Source organism: Amblyraja radiata, chromosome 25 (assembly GCF_010909765.2).
Source record: "Amblyraja radiata isolate CabotCenter1 chromosome 25, sAmbRad1.1.pri, whole genome shotgun sequence".
NCBI lineage: Eukaryota > Metazoa > Chordata > Chondrichthyes > Rajiformes > Rajidae > Amblyraja > Amblyraja radiata.
Genome location: NC_045980.1, coordinates 23,286,198 through 23,309,536, shown reverse-complemented (window position 1 = coordinate 23,309,536; position 23,339 = coordinate 23,286,198). Strand labels below are relative to the sequence as shown.

Genomic DNA, 23,339 nt, shown 5'->3' with positions numbered 1-23,339 from the left:
GGTTCAGGTCCTATCTGGCAGACAGAACCATGCGTGTAAGCCTTGCTGGCTTTGAATCCTCTTCCACACCCTTGGCATATGGGGTTCCACAGGGCTCAATTTTAGGGCCCTTGCTCTTCTCTCTATACCTACTTCCTCTGGGCTCAATTTTAAGAAGGCATGGCATCTCCTTTCACTTTTATGCAGATGATAGCCAGTTATATATGCCACTCAGGAAAGAAGACGACTATTCTCTAAAATCACTTCTGTCTTGTCTTGAGGACATTAAGTCCTGGATGGCCTTAAACTTTCTGGGACTTAATGAAAAAAAGACAGAGGTGATTTTGTTTGGCCCCAATGGCTGCCGTGAACCTCCCTTTGTTGACTTGGGTCCACTGGCATTGTCCGTAAAGCCAACCGTTTTAAACCTGGGTTTTAGGATGGACGGTGATTTTAAACTAGATAAACAAATAGGCGCGGTGGTTAAGTCCAGCTTCTTTCACCTAAGGAAGCTGGCAAAGGTGAAGCCCATTCTCGAGCGGCAGCATTTTGAAACAGTAATCCATGCCTTTATTACATCTAGGCTGGATTACTGTAACGCACACTACTCTGGAGTCGCACGAGCTTCATTGGCTCGTCTCCAGCTGGTTCAAAATGCTGCCGCTCGCCTTTTGACCGGAACTCGAAAGAGGGAGCACATTACGCCAATTTTGGCCTCCCTTCACTGGCTCCCAGTGCACTTTCGAGTTCATTTTAAAATTCTTTTATTTGTTTTCAAATCGTTGAATGGGCTCGCCCTGCCTTACCTCTCTGAGCTGCTCCACCTATATGCTCCTGCCCGGTGCCTCAGGTCAGCTGATCAGCTGCTCCTTGAGGTACCACGGTCTAAGCGGAAGCTCAGAGGGGATAGAGCCTTTTCTGTTGCTGCTCCGGCACTCTGGAACACCTTGCCGTTGCACATCAGACAGGCCCCCTCACTGTCCATCTTCAAATCCTCCCTAAAAACACATTTTTATTCTCTGGCTTTCGACACTGGCTGAGACATTGCTCCTGTTCTTAGTGCTGTTAATGTCTTTTAATTTTTACTGTTTTTAGTCCTTCGTTTTACGGTTTTTAATGGTTTGAAATAACTTTTTGTCCATGAGTTCTCATGTACAGCACTTTGTGGCAACTGCAGTTGTTTAAAGCGCTTTATAAATAAAGTTTATTATTATATTATATTAGTCTCACTTCTTCCAACTCCACTGTACAGTACCATCCATAATGTTTGGGGCAAAGACCCATCATTTATTTATTTGCCTCTGTACTCCACAATTTGAGATTTGTAATAGAAAAAAAATCACATGTGGTTAAATTGCACATTGCCAGATTTTAATAAACGACATTTCTATACATTTTGGTTGCCCCAGTGTAGAATTTACAGCTGTGTTTATAGGGAGGTTGCAGGGCAGTCGAGGTCCCGACCCGACCACGCAACGCCCTCTGGAGTACAAGCGGCGAACGTCAGGTTCGCCCCAGAATCCGGACCACACACTGACTTGTTCCACACTCGCGGATCCCGGGCCGTCTGTCCCCCCGTGTGGGGGTCGGGGGAGGTGAATCACCCCGGTGTGGGGGGTCGGAGTCGGGGTCGGGGTCCGGTGCCGGTGCAGTGCGGTCAGTGACTCTGGGTGGGCGGAGGGACCAGACTGTCCCCAACTCTGCTGTAGCTGACGGGGATGTTGTCGGGTTTATGGCCCCGTGTGTCCGCTGCCCGGAGCCGCGGCCCCGTGTGTGGGCGCTGCCGACCCACAGCCTGTGACCGTGCGGCATCACAGGGGGAGACGGGGCAGAGGGCGGCCTTGGGCGGACAGCGCTGACCCCGGGGGGGGGGGGGGGGGGGGGGGGGGGGGAGATTGGGGGCTGTCCGGAGGGATGCGCTCCTTCGGCCGCTTACACCTTGGTGCTCGGGTTCGGTCAGGGCCGGGACTTGCCCTCAATCCTTCTGTGGAGGCCGTCAGTGGATATTTTTTAAGGCCGAGATAGATAGATTCTTGATTAGTGTGGGTGTCAGGGGTTATGCGGAGAAGGCAGGAAAATTGGGTTAGGAGGGAGAAATAGATCTGCCATGATTGAATGGCGGAGTAGACTTGATGGGCCGAATGGCCTAATTCTTCTCCTATCACTTATGATTCTATGACGTTGCTCTAGAACCCAGTAGCTGCAGTCTTCTGTCTGTTTGGTTTAGTAGAGTCAGATTCAAAGAGAGATACAGCACAAAACTGATCTTTTGGCCCATTGAGTCTGCACAGATCATCAATTGCCCATTTACATTCATCTTAAATTCTTCTATTTTTTTTAATTCTCCCCACGTTCTCTTTAACTTCCCCTATATTCTACCTACACACTAGAGGCAATATACAGCAACCAACTATCAACCAGCACGTCTTTGAGATGTGGGAGGAAACAGGAGAACCTGGAAAAAAAGTCACAAGCTCTCACACAGGCAGCACCTGAGGTCAGGATTGAAGCTGTATCTCGGTCCGATAAAGCAGCAACTCTACCAGCTATGCCGCTGTGCTGCCCGTTAGTGTTACCAGAATTCTGGAGTGTATGTACTTTCATGTATCACAATGTACTTGTCAGCTGACAGACGGTGGGGAGGGCAGAGGTGGGGAAGCTGTCCGACCTCCATCTCAACAGTGTCATTTACTATTATTAAGCTGATTTTCATCCTATTTCAGGTCAGGTGTCCACATATCTGTTCCAAATACCATTTCTAGTTTTGGTTAATCAAAACAGTATGATCGAGCTTAATAACTTTCCCAGCACAAGATTTATGACCATCTTTCAACAGATCTCAGGCAGTCTCCTCAGCTTAGACTTGTTGAGATGCTGACTACAATATTATTGTTTAAAGCTGCTGCTTCCTCTCGAGACTTTTAATGACTGCAAACATTTAAACATTTAAGAAAAGCTTAGATGTTCAACAGAGTATTTTTGTTAAATACAGGTCAGAGTTCCTGCTTATTCAGCAAAGCATAAAAATAAAACATACTTTTCTCAGGTAAAGAAAGTAACTTTCCTCAATTAAAATAGGCACATTTGGATAATTTTTGATTAACAATTTCATTTTGAGCTCAGCATGCAATGTGTTTTATTATCAAGCAAATGTGTGGTCAGGTTCAAGCAGGCAAAGATTGATTGGCATTTTATCCATAGGGAGGTTGCAGGGCAGTCGAGGTCCTGACCACGCAACGCCCTCTGGAGTACAAGCGGCGAACGTCAGGTAAGCGCTTACTATGGCTGGAAGTACAGAAACCGGACTCCACACTATTTCCTTCGCTCCATAGATGCTGCTGCACCCGCTGAGTTTCTCCAGCATTTTGTGTACCTCCGGACTCCACACTGACTCGTTCCACACTCGCAGATCCCGGACCGTCTGTCTCCCATGTGGGGGTCGGGGGAGGTGAATTACCCCGGTGTGGGGGTCGGTGCAGTGCGGTCAGTGACTCTGGGTGGGCGGAGGGACCAGACTGTCCCCAACTCTGCTGTAGCTGACGGGGACGTTGCCGGGTTTATGTGTGTCCGCTGCCCGGAGCCGCGGCCCCGTGTGTGGGCGCTGCCGACCCACAGCCTGTGACCTTGCGGCCACACAGGGGGAGACGGGGCAGAGGGCGGCCTTGGGCGGACAGCGCTGACCCCGGGGGGGGGGGGGAGATTGGGGGCTGTCCGGAGGGATGCGCACCTTCGGCCGCTTACACCTTGGTGCTCGGGTTCAGTCAGGGCCGGGACTTGCCCTCAATCCGCCGGCACGCTGCTCTTTAGCAAGTCAGTGAGCAGAAGTGACTTTGGCGGGTTTCTCTCACGGTTAGCCCTATTTCCACAATTATTTACAGGGCAGAAATTGACCATTTCGGCGGTTTTAAACAGGTAATAAAGTACGCGTTTTGTGTGTTAACGGTGTATGCTGGAGGTTGCCATATCCTCCAGAAGGATTGAGCTGCTCCCTGCGTCACACCCTTTGACCCGATGACCTTACATGCAACCCCCCTATACATAGTCCCCCAATTTCAGGGCACCATAATGTTTGGGACACATGGCTTCACAGGCATTTGTAATTGCTCAGGTGTGTTTAATTGTCTCCTTAAGGCAGGCATAAGAGAGCTCTCAGCACTTCGTCTTTCCTCCAATCTTTCCATCACCTTTGGACACTTATTGCTGTCTATCAACATGAGGACCAAAGTTGTGCCAATGAAAGTCAAAGAAGACATTATGAGACTGAGAAACATGAATAAAATTGTTAAAGACATCAGCCAAACCTTCCGCTTACCAAAATCAACTGTTTGGAACATAATTAAGAAGAAAGAGAGCACTGGTGAGCTTACAAATCACAAAGGGACAGGCTTTTGTATCTGCTATCTGCTCCCAAGATGAGACCTTCCCACTTGAGGATATCCGAGATGTCCTCTTTCTTCAGTAAAGTGGTTAGTCCCCTGTGGATGGATCCCTTATCAATGTCTTCTCTGTGTCCTGTAGTTATGGTCTTGCTCTCCTTCCCCCAAATGGAACAAGGGTAGAGAAGGAGCACCTCTTCAAGGTGGGGATACCTCGAGGAGATTTGGCAGTGGAGCAGACAAAATGTGTGGAAATGAACTGCAGATGTTGGTATATATTGAAGATAGACACAAAATGCTGCCGTACCTCTGAGAAAAAGGATGGTTGACATATTGGGGCGCGATTTCCGTCTGAAAGGTCCCGACCAGAAACGTGACCCATCCTTTTTCTCCAGAGATGCTACCTGGCCCATTGAGTTACTCCAGCACTTTGTGCCTATCTTCGGTATGTACCAGCATCTGCAGTTCCTTTCTACACTGAATAAGTATATTTCCCTGATCGTCACTTTTCACCCCACCAGCCTCCACATCCAACATATAATTCTTCGACATTACGACCACCTTCAACGTGATCACACCACCACTCCCTCTGAAACACCTTTGTTCATTCATTCCGATCCAACCCAAACTGCTTCTAACAACAGGCTTATTGGGTCATTCGGGCTCACCCTGTGAGAGACAGTCTCTTTGTTGGAACCCATCGCGTTTTCTCCCTAAAACTAACTAGCTTTCATGCAAGGAACTGCAGATGCTCCTTTACAAAGACATGAAGTTCCATAACTCAGCAGCTCAGGCTGAAGAAGGGACCCTAGCAGAAATGTTATCTATCCAGTTATCTATGATAATCTAGAGGCAGTTATCTATCGATGCTGCCTGACCTGTTATGTTACTCCAGCAATTCTGAGGAAGCATCTTAGAACTGAAACATCGAGTCTTCAAACTCCACAGGTGCCCCCTGACCTGCTGAGTGCTTCCTGCATTTTCTGTTTTTATTTCAATATTTCCAGCGTCTCCAGTTTTTATTTATTGTCAACGTGTCCCTGGTGCTGGGGAGTGTGGGGGCAGGATGTGGGGAGTTACCTCAGCAAGGGGAACCTCCAGTGAAGGGAGAAAGCAGGACAAAATACAAAGAGACAACTCTGCCACTGAGATGCAGGAACTTCTAGCATTTTATTTAATTACAGGAAATTGCAGAAAGCAAATGCAACGCTAGCATTTATTTCAAGAGGGCTAGAATGAAAAAAACAGGGATGTAATGCTGAGGCTTTATAAGGCACTGGTCAGGTTGTATTTGGAATATTGTGAGCAATTTTGGGCACCATATATTTTGAAAGATGTGCTGGATCTGGAGAGGGCCCAGAGGTTTACAAGAATGATCCCAGGAATGAGTGGGTTAACATATGAGGAGCGTTTGATGGCACTGGCCCTGTACTCACTGGAGTTTAGAAGAACGAGGGAGGGACCTCAGTGAAACATACCGAGTAGTGAAAGGCTTGAAAAGAGTGGATGTGGAGAGGATGTTTCCACCAGTGGGAGAGTCTAGGACTAGAGGTCAGAGCCTTAGAATTAAAGGACGTTCCTTTTGGAAGGAGATGAGGAGGAATTTCTTAAGTTAGAGGATGGTGAATCAGAGGAATTCTTTGCCACGGAATGGAAATTTTTAAGGCAGAGATAGATAGATTCTTGATTAGTATGGATGTCAGGGCTTATGGGGGGAAGGTAAGAGAATCGGGTTAGGAGGGAGAGATAGATCAGCCATGATTGAATGGCAGAGTAAGCTTGATGCTCCGATCATATGACCTTGTTGGTGAAGTTACCGCCAGCAGGTACTCCAGGAGCCGCCTGGTGACTGGCTCCATCACAAGTATGCTTTTTTCAGACTTATCGCGAGGCGTTGCATTGCGGGAGACTTAACATCCAAATTACTTGAATTTTCTGCGCTCTTCAGCATCTTCTCATTGGCCTCATCGAATAACTCTTTGCCCAGGGCTGCCACGACTCTGTCACGCCAGCTACTGAGCTTTGGTCGATCTTTGAACGGATCGAATCCCGCACCGAGAGGCTGTGGTGAAATTAGGTAACAGAGTTAAAATCTGCAGCCGACAGCACAGCGAGGGCAACAGAACGGGGAGTGGGAATATAGGGGGGGGTGGGCAGGGTAATGGTGGGGTGTGTGAAGGGGCTGAAGAGTGAGAAGTGTGGAGGAGAGGGAGTAACAGCGTGGAGCTGAGGCTTAAGGGTTCAGTCTGGAACATGGAAGTCATAGAGAGAGTGTGTGAGAGAGGGAGTGAAAGTGAGGGTGAGAGAGAGAGGAAGAGAGAGAGAGAGAGAGAGAGAGAGAGAAGCAAGAGTGCAAACAAGAGGGGAAAGAGAGAGCAAATGCAAGAGAGGAAGATATGAGATGCAGGCTGTCAGTGGAGAGATGCTCCCATGGGATGAAAGAGATGGGTGAATAAAAGATCACGGTAGCAATCCAGAATGTGAGGAAAGTGATGCTGAGACGGAGGGGATAGACTGGGCTGAGCAATGGAGTGAGTGGGGTCAGAGCCATGAGACTGTGTATGTGTACGAGTTCCTCTGGGACTCATTGTGAGTGAGTGTGGGAGAGGGGCTGAGCATTGCTGACGGTAGAAGGGGAAGGGGTGAATGTTTCATTGTGTTCTGCACCCAGCCTGGGAGGGGTGGACATTGGGCTTGGCCAAGGTTCCAACCTCCATTATTAAATGGCCAAGGGATCTTAGCTGTGGCGTCCAGGAAGAAGAGTGGGGTTATCTGGTCCAGTGAAAGTCTGGGGTCTCTAGGAGTCTGGCTGGGTATGTCTGTGGGGCTATGGCACCCTGGTTGGGTGGGTATGTCTGTGGGTCTATGGCATCCTGGTTGGGTGGGTATGCCCGTGGGTCTATGGCACCCTGGTTGGGTGGGTATGTGTGTGGATGCCTTGGTTGGGTGGGTATGTCAGCGGGCCCCTGGTGGGTATGTCACACTGGCAAAGGTCCATTGCCCTCACCTGCATCAGCTCCACGATGGCCACCAGATCTGCCAGCGACACCTCGCGCCCGGCGATGAACGGTTTGTCTTGGAGAAACTTGTCTTCGAGGGAGCAGATGGATGCCTGCAGATCGCTCACAGCCTCGTCCATCTTGACTGCGGGAATGGGCTGCCCGGTTAGCAGGGGCAGCAAGCCCTGTGGGCAAGCGGGTCAGAGGTCAGTGAGCCTAGACACACGGCCAGCCAGACACACAGTCAAGCAGCATCCAGATACACGGCAGACAGCGGCCAGACACATGACCAGGCATCAGCCAGACACACAATCAAACACACAGCCAGACCCGGCAGCTCCCTCAGTTCACTGGGGGTCTTGGTCCGCTCTCTCCACTCCCACACATCACCCCACACCCGCCTACAGCCCAGCTCAGTGTCAGAGATACCACCGGCTGCACTGCACAACCTCACTGAGCAGCCTCCGTCCCAATGAATGCCCCACCCCCCCCCCCCCACCGTCCTCCCCTCCCCCACTTCGCCCATGAGCCGCCCCTCCCCCCCGCAGACAGGCCCTTTCACGGGCCGCACCCTCGTCCATGTACCCTCCACCCAAACCCCCCTCCCTCGCATGGGACGCCTCACGCAGGCACCTCCTCCCCCCTTTCTCTCTCCGCCCACTGACCGGCTCTCCCTCCTCGGACAGACCCCTGCACACCAGGGACACCTGCCCAGGGACATCTGAGGGTGAGGGTGCTGAGAACGAGCTGCCTCTGACCTAGGGAGAAGATGGGCTCTAGGTTCCAATCACTAACTCACACTCACTAACCCTTGGAATCTCACTCCACCAGTTCTCTCTGTGATCTCTGACCACCCCTCCAACCTAACCTTCCAACTTTGACCTTTCCACACTCTTCCATAAGATTGATGATCTCCCCAACCCATTCAATCACCCACTGAGTTCTGCCATCTCCTTCCACATTTCAACTGCGCCCTGCAGTTCTCCCCCTTCTGTTGTGCCTCCGCACACAGCGTCAACCCCCTTCCCACACCCCGGCCTTCAACACAACTCCATCACCTCCTCTGACACTGTTTGACTCCGCATCTTGGTCTTGCTGAAATAAGGAACTGCAGAGGCTGTTTTACAAATAAATACGCAAAGTGCTGGAGTAATTTAGTGAGCCAGGCAGCATGTCTGGAGAACATGGTGAAATTTCGGGTTGGGAACCTGCTTCGAGGGATAATAGACAATAGACAATAGGTAGCAATGTTACAAAATTTTGAGATTTTAAAAATCAAGTCTGTAATTTATCCCATCAGATAAAGCATAAAAATAAGTTTAATTTGACACCTAATTCACTTTCATATCTCAAGTATTTAAAAAGTTATGGCCATTTTCATACTCGGAAATGAGCATCTTGTTCCCTATTGATTTTCTATGGACATAACAAAAAAGCTGTGATCTTGAACAGTCAAAAGCCCATAACTTTCTTAAAAATTAAGAAAACTGAATGAAATTTTCAGTTATCATAGATTGAAGCATTCTGAAACAAATATAAAATAATCTTACTTGGATGACCTGAAATTAAAGCATATAATTAGTTAGTTACCTAATTGTAGCTAATTTCAGACTTCAATTACTAGATCTAAACATCTATCCATTTCTTAATAAATGATTAACATTTTTAAATAGCCTAAATGTCCAAATAATATTCACAAATAATTCACAATAAAACATGATTTTTAAATCTCATTTACATTAATTTATAGGCCAAATGGAAGGAATTTAGTGCTCAATTGCTGTAAATAAATGCCCATTTAAATCAGCTTTCCAGTGGGTTCCTGTGAACGCGCTGGTTTAGAACGTTCACATTGCGGTAGATTTGTGCCCCAAATGCCCAGAAAAATACTGCGCGATATAATGGGCCCAAATTGAGCTACTCGCAATATTAAACTTTGTATAAAGGGTTCTTTAGAAGCCCTTTTTAATGTAAATATATACAGCCTAACTTCAGCTGTTTGCTTTATGAGACTCTGCGGTTGCTGGCGGTCACGGGTTTAGAGATTGATTTTTAAACTACTATAACTATTTTACGAGGCCTTTAAAACTAATAATAGCTTTTGCGACGGGGTCTTCCAGCGATTTTTCGTTAATAATTAACTAGGCTGAACATCTTCGATTTGAACAGCCTAGAGAAAATCGCGTTTTAAACCCGCCCCCTCTAAACGGCGCCAAAATCGCGCACACCCGTAGCGGCAGATTTTCAAAGACGCTTCAGGTAGGCTTTGCAACATACCTACAATAGGTGCAGGAGTAGGCCATTTGGCCCTTTGGGCCAGCACCGCCATTCAATGTGATCATGGCTGATCATCCCCAATCAGTACCCCGTTCCTGCCTTCTCGCCATATCCCCCGACTCCGCTATTTTTAAGAGCCCTATCTAGCTCTCTCTTCAAAGGATGAGGGAAAGAAAGCTGTAAAAGAGGAGGAATAGAACCAACTGGTGGATACAGGTGAGGGAGTTTTGATAGTCATCTTGATCTTGCTGTCATCCGTACAGGTGTCAGAGGTCATGGGGAGAAGGCAGGAGAATGGGGTTAGGAGGGACAGATAGATCAGCCATGATTGAATGGCGGAGTAGACTCAATGGGCCGAATGGCCTATTTCTGCTCCTATCACTTATGATGTTTTGACCTGCTTCCATAACTCTTTAACTCTGACTCTGACACAAGACCACTGCTCCTCACCTCTGACCCCCCCCCCCCCTTCATGATGAATACAGGCTGTGCCTTGACTGTTGGGAGCAGTACAAATCTTCTAGAGGACAGGTAAGGGAGAAGATTTCCCCACCACACTGTACGTGGTGGCTCCAATGCCCTTCTCCTCACCTCCGCTGCAAGGCTGTGTCTGAGCAACGCACTAAAGGTTCATGGTGCCCTTGAAAGTCATTTCCTTAAATCCTGGAGAAACAATTGCACTGAATCAGGGCAGGAGCAGAGGCAATGTTTTGTGGGCCGTACTGACTGGACAAAGAACAGCCTCAGTCTGTGAAGGAAGGGGTATGAGGGGCACAAAATGAGTGAATAATCATAACGCGAGCTGGTTGTTCACCACGCAGCGGTAGGAAGAGCTGTCACTGCAATAAACTGACTGAAGGTCAGTAGATTAATCAATTTCCTCGTATGTTGCAAAACATACTTGGCCAATAAAGTATGATTATGATTATGATTAGCAAAGCAAATAAACACTGCCATCAGCCACATTAGCCAATTGCTGGGGCCAGCAAAACCTCTTCAAACGTGAGGGTTTCAAAGCAGCAACTTATTGTAAGAAAGAGAGAGGCAGACCAAGAGGCAGAGTGTCAGAGGACTGGGAGTGAGTGTTGGCAGGAAGACCGGAGGAGGGTCAGTGAGTGTGGAGGGAGTTGACAGGTTTACCTTGAACATGTAGAGCCTTGATCCGTGGAACCTTATGGTTGTGGGCTGCCAGGCGAGATATTCGTCCACACGAGCCCTTTGCTGGAGGTCGGCGGGGTACCAGTGGTCGGGGGTCTTGTATTTGCCAGCCAGGTATTTCAGAATGGCCACACTGCAGGAGAGGTTTGGAGCATCACTCTCCGTCAGGTTGACTCTTCGCCAACGTTTCCCTCACCCGGCATCACCCTGCAGCAGCCCCATTGCCCACCATTCTCCCCACCCATGCTTGATGCTACTAGCAGTCATACCTCAGCTTGCCATTGTTAGGCTAGCTTCACCCAACCCTGCTCAACATCAACCTCGGGCAAACTTCACACAGACAGAGGCCAAAGTCGGGACTGAATCCAGATCTCTGGAGCTGTGAGGCACCTGAGCTACTTTGGTGCTGCAGTGAGGGCGTGGAGAGAGGAGCGGTGAACATTAATCCTTCCTCTGCTGGAAGTTAGGAATCCTCTGCCAACTTCTCCAAGAGCACATGGATGTGCCAGTGGCTGTCACCAGTGGCTGGCATTGGCCAGTGGCCAGTGTGGTGATTGGGATCTTATTTTACAGTACGGATGGTGATGTTCTCTAAACGTTGCCTTGGCTTTAGGGTTGTCTCTGCAAAGTGAGGGACACAGCAATCCTTTCTGCCTGTTCTAATCACTTCACTCAGTAAATAAACCTGCAGAACCAGAGGCAAGTCTTCCCCCCAACATCACCAACACCCCTCAGCTCTGTTCTGCACGACACTTGCTTAGAGAGCTGGGACTGGAAATTTGCACCAACCTCTCTGCCAATGTGAAGTTTCCATCCTTCAGAGCTGGCACCCGTTTCAGCAGGTTGACTTTTTCAAATTCCTCACTGTATTGTTGGCCTGTGGACAGGATACGACTGGAGATCACACCACAGCCACGAGTCCATGTGTCCCAGTCGGACGGTGCGAGACAGCGCCGGGGAGAGGGGGTGCAGCCAGTGGATGGAGAAGTGAGAAGGGTGCAGAGAAAGGAGGGCAGTGATCAGGAGGTAGCAGAGAATATAGAGGAGAGAAGAGGTGGAAATGGGGTGGAGACGGAAAGAGATGAGGTTCTGGGGGAAAGCAGGAGAAGGGCAGCAGAATGTGTCAAGGTGACTCAGTGGGTCAAATGGATTCAACTGTAAAGTGGGATTTGGCCCTGAAAGAAAACGGGAAAGAAATGGGAAAAGGACGAGGAGCGGGTGGAGTAGGGGAATGGATAGGTAGTAGAGAGGTGGTGGGGGGGTTGTGAAATAGTGAGGTGGGGATAGTGGGGAATGAGGTCTAGAGGAGGAGAATTGGAGAGTGTGGTGGAGGAGGCGAGGGTGGTGGGAATGGGATGTAGTGGAGAGTTGGGGTGGCGGTGAAGTGGTGTGGGGGAGATGGAGGGCGGAGAGATGGGGAAGGTGGAGCGGGGATAGAGTGGGTAGAGAGATGCTGGGGAGATGGAGGTGTAGAGAGAGTAGAGGAAGGAAGCATGTAGAGGTGTGGTGTGGTGAGGGGGTGGCAGAAGCGGAGGGAGAGGGGAGAGGGCGGAGGGTGGGGTGGGAAGATGTGGTGTGGACTGTGTAGAGGGGGCGGAGGAGAAGGCCAGGCGGAGGGAGATGTGGAGAGGGTAGCTCTCCGCCTACCTTCTGCCAGGCTCACTTGCTTGAATTCGAAGGCGATGTTATTTTTCTTGGCGAAGATGTAGACGGAGCGGCAGGGCTGCGAGTTCAGGTCGAGGTAAAGTTGCAGAGCCATGGTGTAGCGCGGCTGGGTTAGTGGGCGACACACCGACACTGGCGGATGGGCGGAGCAGTCATCTGACTCGGGCTCCACAACGACGTCTCTCCCCCACCAAGTCCAAAGATCGCTGGAGATTGCCGAGCTAATGAGCCCTTATCGCTGGAGCAGTCTGGAGCCGCGTGGAGTTTGTTCCCAAAGATCCTACAGTGGAGCAAAGATCTTACAGCGCTATAAGATCTTTGTTTGTTCCCCACGCCGGACGGACTCCGCCTTCAGCGTGAGAGGAAGTCAATGTCCTCGGGGGCGCAGAACAGTTAATGTTATACCAGGGTCTCATCCATGGTATTTTCATACCAGGGCATCGGAAATGTCCTCGTTCTTCAGGGAACGGGGATTCCCCTCCGCCACCATAGATGAGGCTCACACCAGGGTCTCATCCATACCCCGCAACACTGCTCTCTCTCCCCATCCCCGCACACGCAACAAGGGCAGAGTCCCTCTGGTCCTCACCTTTCACCCCACCAGCCGGCAAATACAACACATAATCCTCCGCCATTTCCGCCACCTCCAACGTGACCCCACCACTCGCCACATCTTCCCATCTCCCCCCATGTCTGCCTTCCGCAAAGACCGCTCCCTCCGCAACTCCCTCGTCAATTCTTCCCTTCCCTCCCGCACCACCCCCTCCCCGGGCACTTTCCGTTGCAACCGCAAGAAATGCAACACCTGTCCCTTCACCTCCCCCCTCGACTCCATTCAAGGTCCCAAGCAGTCGTTCCAGGTGCGACAAAGGTTCACCTGTATCTCCTCCAACCTCATCTACTGCATCCGCTGCTCTAGATGTCAGCTGATTTACATCGGTGAGACCAAGCGTAGGTTGGGCGACCGTTTCGCCGAACACCTCCGCTCAGTCCGCCTTAACCTACATGACCTCCCGGTGGCTCAGCACTTCAACTCCCCCTCCCATTCCCAATCCGACCTCTCTGTCCTGGGTCTCCTCCATTGCCAGAGTGAGCAACAGCGGAAATTGGAGTAACAGCACCTCATATTCCGTCTGGGGTCCTTGCGCTCTTATGGCATCAACATTGAATTCCCCCAATTTGGCTAGCCTGTGCTGTCCCCTCCCCTTCCTTCACCCTCTAGCTGTCTCCTCCCACCCTCCCATCCGCCCGCCCTCGGGCTCCTCCTCCTCCCTTTTTCCTTCTTTCTTTCCCCACCCCCCATCAGTCTGAAGAAGGGTTTCGGCCCGAAACGTCGCCTATTTCCTTCGCTCCATAGATGCTGCTGCACCCGCTGAGTTCCTCCAGCAATTTTGTGTACCTTCGATATTCCAGCATCTGCAGTTCCCTTTTGAACACAGTTAATGTTAGACTCGCTGCCCAGTGTGTGCAATACTGTATGTGAAACACGGGAAGGCAGCCGGCCAGCCCGGTGGAGACCAAACGAAATGTCTCGGAGGAATGTGGAGGAGTCACTGTGGTGCATGTTCATGTTAAGATGTATTTAGTTGTGTGTTCTGTTGCTTTTTATTGATATGACTGTGTGGCAAACCACATTCCTCGTGTGTTGCAAAACATAGTTGGCTAATAAAGTATGATTATGATTATGAAATGTCTCAGAGTAATATCTTTATCCTGCCAAAAACAAGCAATAGTGGTTATTAAGTTGCAGAGGAGTGGGACACGGTCTGAAAAAGGGTCTCGATCCGAAACGTCACCCATTCCGTATGCTGCCTGTCCCGCTGAGTTACTCCAGCATTTGGTCTCCATCTTCTATAACAATGCAGATGAAATGAAAATTGGCGGTGTTGTTCATATCATCCCCCATTCTCACTTTCTCCACCTCCACTGTATCTGCTCCCAAGATGAGACCTTCCCACTTGAGGATATAACCATATAACAATTACAGCACGGAAACAGGCCATCTCGGCCCTACAAGTCCGTGCCGAACAATTTTTTTCCCTTAGTCCCACCTGCCTGCACTCATACCATAACCCTCCATTCCCTTCTCATCCATATGCCTATCCAATTTATTCTTAAATGATACCAACGAACCTGCCGCCACCACTTCCACTGGAAGCTCATTCCACACCGCTACCACTCTCTGAGTAAAGAAGTTCCCCCTCATGTTACCCCTAAACTTCTGTCCCTTAATTCTGAAGTCATGTCCTCTTGTTTGAATCTTCCCTATTCTCAAAGGGAAAAGCTTGATCACATCAACTCTGTCTATCCCTCTCATCATTTTAAAGACCTCTATCAAGTCCCCCCTTAACCTTCTGCGCTCCAGAGAATAAAGACCTAACTTATTCAACCTATCTCTGTAACTTAGTTGTTGAAACCCAGGCAACATTCTAGTAAATCTCCTCTGTACTCTCTCTATTTTGTTGACATCCTTCCTATAATTGGGCGACCAGATATCCGAGATGTCCTCTTTCTTCAGTAAAGTGGTTAGTCCCCTGTGGATGGATCCCTTATCAATGTCTCCTCTGTGTCCTGTAAGATCATCTCGGACCACTCCCATCCAGCAAATCACCTTTTTCAGCCTCTCCCTTCGGGGAGGCGCCTCAGGTCACTTGCTACTAAAACCACCCGCTTTAAAAACAGTTTCTTCCCCTCAGCAATAAGAACTCTCAATTCCGTCCAATAATCAGACAATAATATGACTTTTGATGTATACAGTGTCTTGTCTATGGTCTTTGTTTGTTCTTTTGCACTATGTATTGTTGGTGAGATTTGTGATTTGTGTTGTGGTATGGATGCACTTTATTACGGTGATCTGTGTTATTAGTGGTATGTAACAAAAGCAGTGTACCATCATGTACCGAACCCAAATACCACCAACCCTGGTTGCGTGGCAATTAAAGATTCTGTTCTATTCTATTCTATGGTCTTGCTCTCCTTCCCCCAAATGGCACAAGGGTAGAGAAGGAGCACCTCTTCAATGTGGGGATACCTCGAGGAGATTTGGCAGTGGAGCAGACAAAATGTGTGGAAATGAACTGCAGATGTTGGTATATATTGAAGATAGACACAAAATGCTGCCGTACCTCTGAGAAAAAGGATGGTTGACATATTGGGGCGCGATTTCCGTCTGAAAGGTCCCGACCAGAAACGTGACCCATCCTTTTTCTCCAGAGATGCTACCTGGCCCATTGAGTTACTCCAGCACTTTGTGCCTATCTTCGGTATGTACCAGCATCTGCAGTTCCTTTCTACACTGAATAAGTATATTTCCCTGATCATCACTTTTCACCCCACCAGCCTCCACATCCAACATATAATTCTTCGACATTACGACCACCTTCAACGTGATCACACCACCACTCCCTCTGAAACACCTTTGTTCATTCATTCCGATCCAACCCAAACTGCTTCTAACAACAGGCTTATTGGGTCATTCGGGCTCACCCTGTGAGAGACAGTCTCTTTGTTGGAACCCATCGCGTTTTCTCCCTAAAACTAACTAGCTTTCATGCAAGGAACTGCAGATGCTCCTTTACAAAGACATGAAGTTCCATAACTCAGCAGCTCAGGGACCCTAGCAGGAATGTTATCTATCCAGTTATCTATGATAATCTAGAGGCAGTTATCTATCGATGCTGCCTGACCTGTTATGTTACTCCAGCAATTCTGAGGAAGCATCTTAGAACTGAAACATCGAGTCTTCAAACTCCACAGGTGCCCCCTGACCTGCTGAGTGCTTCCTGCATTTTCTGTTTTTATTTCAATATTTCCAGCGTCTCCAGTTTTTATTTATTGTCAACGTGTCCCTGGTGCTGGGGAGTGTGGGGGCAGGATGTGGGGAGTTACCTCAGCAAGGGGAACCTCCAGTGAAAGGAGAAAGCAGGACAAAATACAAAGAGACAACTCTGCCACTGAGATGCAGGAACTTCTAGCATTTTATTTAATTACAGGAAATTGCAGAAAGCAAATGCAACGCTAGCATTTATTTCAAGAGGGCTAGAATTTATTTTAAAAACAGGGATGTAATGCTGAGGCTTTATAAGGCACTGGTCAGGTTGTATTTGGAATATTGTGAGCAATTTTGGGCACCATATATTTTGAAAGATGTGCTGGCTCTGGAGAGGGCCCAGAGGTTTACAAGAATGATCCCAGGAATGAGTGGGTTAACATATGAGGAGCGTTTGATAGCACTGGCCCTGTACTCACTGGAGTTTAGAAGAACGAGGGAGGGACCTCAGTGAAACATACCGAGTAGTGAAAGGCTTGAATAGAGTGGATGTGGAGAGGATGTTTCCACCAGTGGGAGAGTCTAGGACTAGAGGTCAGAGCCTTAGAATTAAAGGACGTTCCTTTTGGAAGGAGATGAGGAGGAATTTCTTAAGTTAGAGGATGGTGAATCAGAGGAATTCTTTGCCACGGAATGGAAATTTTTAAGGCAGAGATAGATAGATTCTTGATTAGTATGGATGTCAGGGCTTATGGGGGGAAGGTAAGAGAATCGGGTTAGGAGGGAGAGATAGATCAGCCATGATTGAATGGCAGAGTAAGCTTGATGCTCCGATCATATGACCTTGTTGGTGAAGTTACCGCCAGCAGGTACTCCAGGAGCCGCCTGGTGACTGGCTCCATCACAAGTATGCTTTTTTCAGACTTATCGCGAGGCGTTGCATTGCGGGAGACTTAACATCCAAATTACTTGAATTTTCTGCGCTCTTCAGCATCTTCTCATTGGCCTCATCGAATAACTCTTTGCCCAGGGCTGCCACGACTCTGTCACGCCAGCTACTGAGCTTTGGTCGATCTTTGAACGGATCGAATCCCGCACCGAGAGGCTGTGGTGAAATTAGGTAACAGAGTTAAAATCTGCAGCCGACAGCACAGCGAGGGCAACAGAACGGGGAGTGGGAATATAGGGGGGGGTGGGCAGGGTAATGGTGGGGTGTGTGAAGGGGCTGAAGAGTGAGAAGTGTGGAGGAGAGGGAGTAACAGCGTGAAGCTGAGGCTTAAGGGTTCAGTCTGGAACATGGAAGTCATAGAGAGAGTGTGTGAGAGAGGGAGTGAAAGTGAGGGTGAGGGTGAGAGAGAGAGGAAGACAGAGAGAGAGAGAGAGAGAAGCAAGAGTGCAAACAAGAGGGGAAAGAGAGAGCAAATGCAAGAGAGGAAGATATGAGGTGCAGGCTGTCAGTGGAGAGATGCTCCCATGGGATGAAAGATGGGTGAATAAAAGATCACGGTAGCAATCCAGAATGTGAGGAAAGTGATGTTGAGACGGAGGGGATAGACTGGGCTGAGCAATGGAGTGAGTGGGGTCAGAGCCATGAGACTGTGTATGTGTACGAGTTCCTCTGGGACTCATTGTGAGTGAGTGTGGGAGAGGGGCTGAGCATTGCTGACGGTAGAAGGGGAAGGGGTGAATGTTTCATTGTGTTCTGCACCCAGCCTGGGAGGGGTGGACATTGGGCTTGGCCAAGGTTCCAACCTCCATTATTAAATGGCCAAGGGATCTTAGCTGTGGCATCCAGGAAGAAGAGTGGGGTTATCTGGTCCAGTGAAAGTCTGGGGTCTCTAGGAGTCTGGCTGGGTATGTCTGTGGGGCTATGGCACCCTGGTTGGGTGGGTATGTCTGTGGGTCTATGGCATCCTGGTTGGGTGGGTATGCCTGTGGGTCTATGGCACCCTGGTTGGGTGGGTATGTGTGTGGGTGCCTTGGTTGGGTGGGTATGTCAGCGGGCCCCTGGTGGGTATGTCACACTGGCAAAGGTCCATTGCCCTCACCTGCATCAGCTCCACGATGGCCACCAGATCTGCCAGCGACACCTCGCGCCCGGCGATGAACGGTTTGTCTTGGAGAAACTTGTCTTCGAGGGAGCGGATGGATGCCTGCAGATCGCTCACAGCCTCGTCCATCTTGTCTGCGGGAATGGGCTGCCCGGTTAGCAGGGGCAGCAAGCCCTGTGGGCAAGCGGGTCAGAGGTCAGTGAGCCTAGACACACGGCCAGCCAGACGCCTCACGCAGGCACCTCCTCCCCCCCTTTCTCTCTCCGCCCACTGACCGGCTCTCCCTCCTCGGACAGACCCCTGCACACCAGGGACACCTGCCCAGGGACATCTGAGGGTGAGGGTGCTGAGAACGAGCTGCCTCTGACCTAGGGAGAAGATGGGCTCTAGGTTCCAGTCACTAACTCACACTGACTAACCCTTGGAATCTCACTCCACCAGTTCTCTCTGTGATCTCTGACCTTCCCTCCAACCTAACCTTCCAACTTTGACCTTTCCACACTCTTCCATAAGATTGATGATCTCCCCAACCCATTCAATCACCCACTGAGTTCTGCCATCTCCTTCCACATTTCAACTGCGCCCTGCAGTTCTCCCCCTTCTGTTGTGCCTCCGCACACAGTGTCAACCCCCTTCCCACACCCCGGCCTTCAACACAACTCCATCACCTCCTCTGACACTGTTTGACTCCGCATCTTGGTCTTGCTGAAATAAGGAACTGCAGAGGCTGTTTTACAAATAAATACGCAAAGTGCTGGAGTAATTTAGTGAGCCAGGCAGCATGTCTGGAGAACATGGTGAAATTTCGGGTTGGGAACCTGCTTCGAGGGATAATAGACAATAGACAATAGGTGCAGGAGTAGGCCATTTGGCCCTTTGGGCCAGCACCGCCATTCAATGTGATCATGGCTGATCATCCCCAATCAGTACCCCGTTCCTGCCTTCTCGCCATATCCCCCGACTCCGCTATTTTTAAGAGCCCTATCTAGCTCTCTCTTCAAAGGATGAGGGAAAGAAAGCTGTAAAAGAGGAGGAATAGAACCAACTGGTGGATACAGGTGAGGGAGTTTTGATAGTCATCTTGATCTTGCTGTCATCCGTACAGGTGTCAGAGGTCATGGGGAGAAGGCAGGAGAATGGGGTTAGGAGGGACAGATAGATCAGCCATGATTGAATGGCGGAGTAGACTCAATGGGCCGAATGGCCTATTTCTGCTCCTATCACTTATGATGTTTTGACCTGCATCCATAACTCTTTAACTCTGACTCTGACACAAGACCACTGCTCCTCACCTCTGACCCCCCCCCCCCCCCCCCCCCCCCCCCTTCATGATGAATACAGGCTGTGCCTTGACTGTTGGGAGCAGTACAAATCTTCTAGAGGACAGGTAAGGGAGAAGATTTCCCCACCACACTGTACGTGGTGGCTCCAATGCCCTTCTCCTCGCCTCCGCTGCAAGGCTGTGTCTGAGCAACGCACTAAAGGTTCATGGTGCCCTTGAAAGTCATTTCCTTAAATCCTGGAGAAACAATTGCACTGAATCAGGGCAGGAGCAGAGGCAATGTTTTGTGGGCCGTACTGACTGGACAAAGAACAGCCTCAGTCTGTGAAGGAAGGGGTATGAGGGGCACAAAATGAGTGAATAATCATAACGCGAGCTGGTTGTTCACCACGCAGCGGTAGGAAGAGCTGTCACTGCAATAAACTGACTGAAGGTCAGTAGATTAATCAATTTCCTCGTATGTTGCAAAACATACTTGGCCAATAAAGTATGATTATGATTATGATTAGCAAAGCAAATAAACACTGCCATCAGCCACATTAGCCAATTGCTGGGGCCAGCAAAACCTCTTCAAACGTGAGGGTTTCAAAGCAGCAACTTATTGTAAGAAAGAGAGAGGCAGACCAAGAGGCAGAGTGTCAGAGGACTGGGAGTGAGTGTTGGCAGGAAGACCGGAGGAGGGTCAGTGAGTGTGGAGGGAGTTGACAGGTTTACCTTGAACATGTAGAGCCTTGATCCGTGGAACCTTATGGTTGTGGGCTGCCAGGCGAGATATTCGTCCACACGAGCCCTTTGCTGGAGGTCGGCGGGGTACCAGTGGTCGGGGGTCTTGTATTTGCCAGCCAGGTATTTCAGAATGGCCACACTGCAGGAGAGGTTTGGAGCATCACTCTCCGTCAGGTTGACTCTTCGCCAACGTTTCCCTCACCCGGCATCACCCTGCAGCAGCCCCATTGCCCACCATTCTCCCCACCCATGCTTGATGCTACTAGCAGTCATACCTCAGCTTGCCATTGTTAGGCTAGCTTCACCCAACCCTGCTCAACATCAACCTCGGGCAAACTTCACACAGACAGAGGCCAAAGTCGGGACTGAATCCAGATCTCTGGAGCTGTGAGGCACCTGAGCTACTTTGGTGCTGCAGTGAGGGCGTGGAGAGAGGAGCGGTGAACATTAATCCTTCCTCTGCTGGAAGTTAGGAATCCTCTGCCAACTTCTCCAAGAGCACATGGATGTGCCAGTGGCTGTCACCAGTGGCTGGCATTGGCCAGTGGCCAGTGTGGTGATTGGGATCTTATTTTACAGTACGGATGGTGATGTTCTCTAAACGTTGCCTTGGCTTTAGGGTTGTCTCTGCAAAGTGAGGGACACAGCAATCCTTTCTGCCTGTTCTAATCACTTCACTCAGTAAATAAACCTGCAGAACCAGAGGCAAGTCTTCCCCCCAACATCACCAACACCCCTCAGCTCTGTTCTGCACGACACTTGCTTAGAGAGCTGGGACTGGAAATTTGCACCAACCTCTCTGCCAATGTGAAGTTTCCATCCTTCAGAGCTGGCACCCGTTTCAGCAGGTTGACTTTTTCAAATTCCTCACTGTATTGTTGGCCTGTGGACAGGATACGACTGGAGATCACACCACAGCCACGAGTCCATGTGTCCCAGTCGGACGGTGCGCGACAGCGCCGGGGAGAGGGGGTGCAGCCAGTGGATGGAGAAGTGAGAAGGGTGCAGAGAAAGGAGGGCAGTGATCAGGAGGTAGCAGAGAATATAGAGGAGAGAAGAGGTGGAAATGGGGTGGAGACGGAAAGAGATGAGGTTCTGGGGGAAAGCAGGAGAAGGGCAGCAGAATGTGTCAAGGTGACTCAGTGGGTCAAATGGATTCAACTGTAAAGTGGGATTTGGCCCTGAAAGAAAACGGGAAAGAAATGGGAAAAGGACGAGGAGCGGGTGGAGTAGGGGAATGGATAGGTAGTAGAGAGGTGGTGGGGGGGTTGTGAAATAGTGAGGTGGGGATAGTGGGGAATGAGGTCTAGAGGAGGAGAATTGGAGAGTGTGGTGGAGGAGGCGAGGGTGGTGGGAATGGGATGTAGTGGAGAGTTGGGGTGGCGGTGAAGTGGTGTGGGGGTGATGGAGGGCGGAGAGATGGGGAAGGTGGAGCGGGGATAGAGTGGGTAGAGAGATGCTGGGGAGATGGAGGTGTAGAGAGAGTAGAGGAAGGAAGCATGTAGAGGTGTGGTGTGGTGAGGGGGTGGCAGAAGCGGAGGGAGAGGGGAGAGGGCGGAGGGTGGGGTGGGAAGATGTGGTGTGGACTGTGTAGAGGGGGCGGAGGAGAAGGCCAGGCGGAGGGAGATGTGGAGAGGGTAGCTCTCCGCCTACCTTCTGCCAGGCTCACTTGCTTGAATTCGAAGGCGATGTTATTTTTCTTGGCGAAGATGTAGACGGAGCGGCAGGGCTGCGAGTTCAGGTCGAGGTAAAGTTGCAGAGCCATGGTGTAGCGCGGCTGGGTTAGTGGGCGACACACCGACACTGGCGGATGGGCGGAGCAGTCATCTGACTCGGGCTCCACAACGACGTCTCTCCCCCACCAAGTCCAAAGATCGCAGGAGATTGCCGAGCTAATGAGCCCTTATCGCTGGAGCAGTCTGGAGCCGCGTGGAGTTTGTTCCCAAAGATCCTACAGTGGAGCAAAGATCTTATAGCGCTATAAGATCTTTGGAGTGGAGCAGGATCTTTGTTTGTTCTCCAGCCCGGACGGACTCCGCCTTCAGCGTGAGAGGAAGTCAATGTCCTCGGGGGCGCAGAACAGTTAATGTTAGACTCGCTGCCCAGTGTGTGCAATACTGTATGTGAAACACGGGAAGGCAGCCGGCCAGCCCGGTGGAGACCAAACGAAATGTCTCGGAGGAATGTGGAGGAGTCACTGTGGTGCATGTTCATGTTAAGATGTATTTAGTTGTGTGTTCTGTTGCTTTTTATTGATATGACTGTGTGGCAAACCACATTCCTCGTATGTTGCAAAACATAGTTGGCTAATAAAGTATGATTATGATTATGAAATGTCTCAGAGTAATATCTTTATCCTGCCAAAAACAAGCAATAGTGGTTATTAAGTTGCAGAGGAGTGGGACACGGTCTGAAAAAGGGTCTCGATCCGAAACGTCACCCATTCCGTATGCTGCCTGTCCCGCTGAGTTACTCCAGCATTTGGTCTCTATCTTCTATAACAATGCAGATGAAATGAAAATTGGCGGTGTTGTTCATATCATCCCCCATTCTCACTTTCTCCACCTCCACTGTATCTGCTCCCAAGATGAGACCTTCCCACTTGAGGATATAACCATATAACAATTACAGCACGGAAACAGGCCATCTCGGCCCTACAAGTCCGTGCCGAACAATTTTTTTCCCTTAGTCCCACCTGCCTGCACTCATACCATAACCCTCCATTCCCTTCTCATCCATATGCCTATCCAATTTATTCTTAAATGATACCAACGAACCTGCCGCCACCACTTCCACTGGAAGCTCATTCCACACCGCTACCACTCTCTGAGTAAAGAAGTTCCCCCTCATGTTACCCCTAAACTTCTGTCCCTTAATTCTGAAGTCATGTCCTCTTGTTTGAATCTTCCCTATTCTCAAAGGGAAAAGCTTGATCACATCAACTCTGTCTATCCCTCTCATCATTTTAAAGACCTCTATCAAGTCCCCCCTTAACCTTCTGCGCTCCAGAGAATAAAGACCTAACTTATTCAACCTATCTCTGTAACTTAGTTGTTG

At 49.7% G+C, this 23,339-nt stretch overlaps 2 protein-coding genes across 2 annotated transcripts; both read right to left on the bottom strand.

The window, feature by feature from the left end:
- Positions 1 to 6,062: 6,062 nt before the first annotated feature.
- On the bottom strand, positions 6,063 to 12,583 carry LOC116987427 (glutathione S-transferase theta-1-like). Its single transcript, XM_033043463.1, has 5 exons — positions 12,437 to 12,583; positions 11,579 to 11,666; positions 10,772 to 10,922; positions 7,363 to 7,539; positions 6,063 to 6,417 (listed from the first exon to the last, which is right to left on the bottom strand). Exons 1-5 carry the CDS (start codon positions 12,546 to 12,548, stop codon positions 6,214 to 6,216), a joined length of 732 nt encoding a protein of 243 aa, XP_032899354.1. The 5' UTR covers positions 12,549 to 12,583; the 3' UTR covers positions 6,063 to 6,213.
- Positions 12,584 to 16,969: 4,386 nt separating this feature from the next.
- LOC116987423 (glutathione S-transferase theta-1-like) lies at positions 16,970 to 22,266 on the bottom strand. Its single transcript, XM_033043460.1, has 5 exons — positions 21,936 to 22,266; positions 21,078 to 21,165; positions 20,271 to 20,421; positions 18,272 to 18,448; positions 16,970 to 17,328 (listed from the first exon to the last, which is right to left on the bottom strand). The coding sequence occupies exons 1-5, from the start codon at positions 22,045 to 22,047 to the stop codon at positions 17,125 to 17,127; spliced, it is 732 nt and encodes a 243-aa protein (XP_032899351.1). The 5' UTR covers positions 22,048 to 22,266; the 3' UTR covers positions 16,970 to 17,124.
- Between the last annotated feature and the right edge of the window lie 1,073 nt (positions 22,267 to 23,339).

Bases quoted from the DNA above. Each gene is read 5' to 3' on its own strand.
- LOC116987427 (XM_033043463.1), bottom strand. From the start codon at position 12,548: ATGGCTCTGCAACTTTACCTCGACCTGAACTCGCAGCCCTGCCGCTCC. The intron at 7,540-10,771 runs GTAAACCTGTCA...GCTTGCCCACAG, and splicing joins CAAGGCTCTACATGTTCAAG to GGCTTGCTGCCCCTGCTAAC. The intron at 6,418-7,362 runs GTGAGGGCAATG...ATTTCACCACAG, and splicing joins CCATCGTGGAGCTGATGCAG to CCTCTCGGTGCGGGATTCGA.
- LOC116987423 (XM_033043460.1), bottom strand. From the start codon at position 22,047: ATGGCTCTGCAACTTTACCTCGACCTGAACTCGCAGCCCTGCCGCTCC. The intron at 20,422-21,077 runs GTTGGTGCAAAT...CCTCTCCTGCAG, and splicing joins AACTTCACATTGGCAGAGAG to TGTGGCCATTCTGAAATACC. The intron at 17,329-18,271 runs GTGAGGGCAATG...ATTTCACCACAG, and splicing joins CCATCGTGGAGCTGATGCAG to CCTCTCGGTGCGGGATTCGA.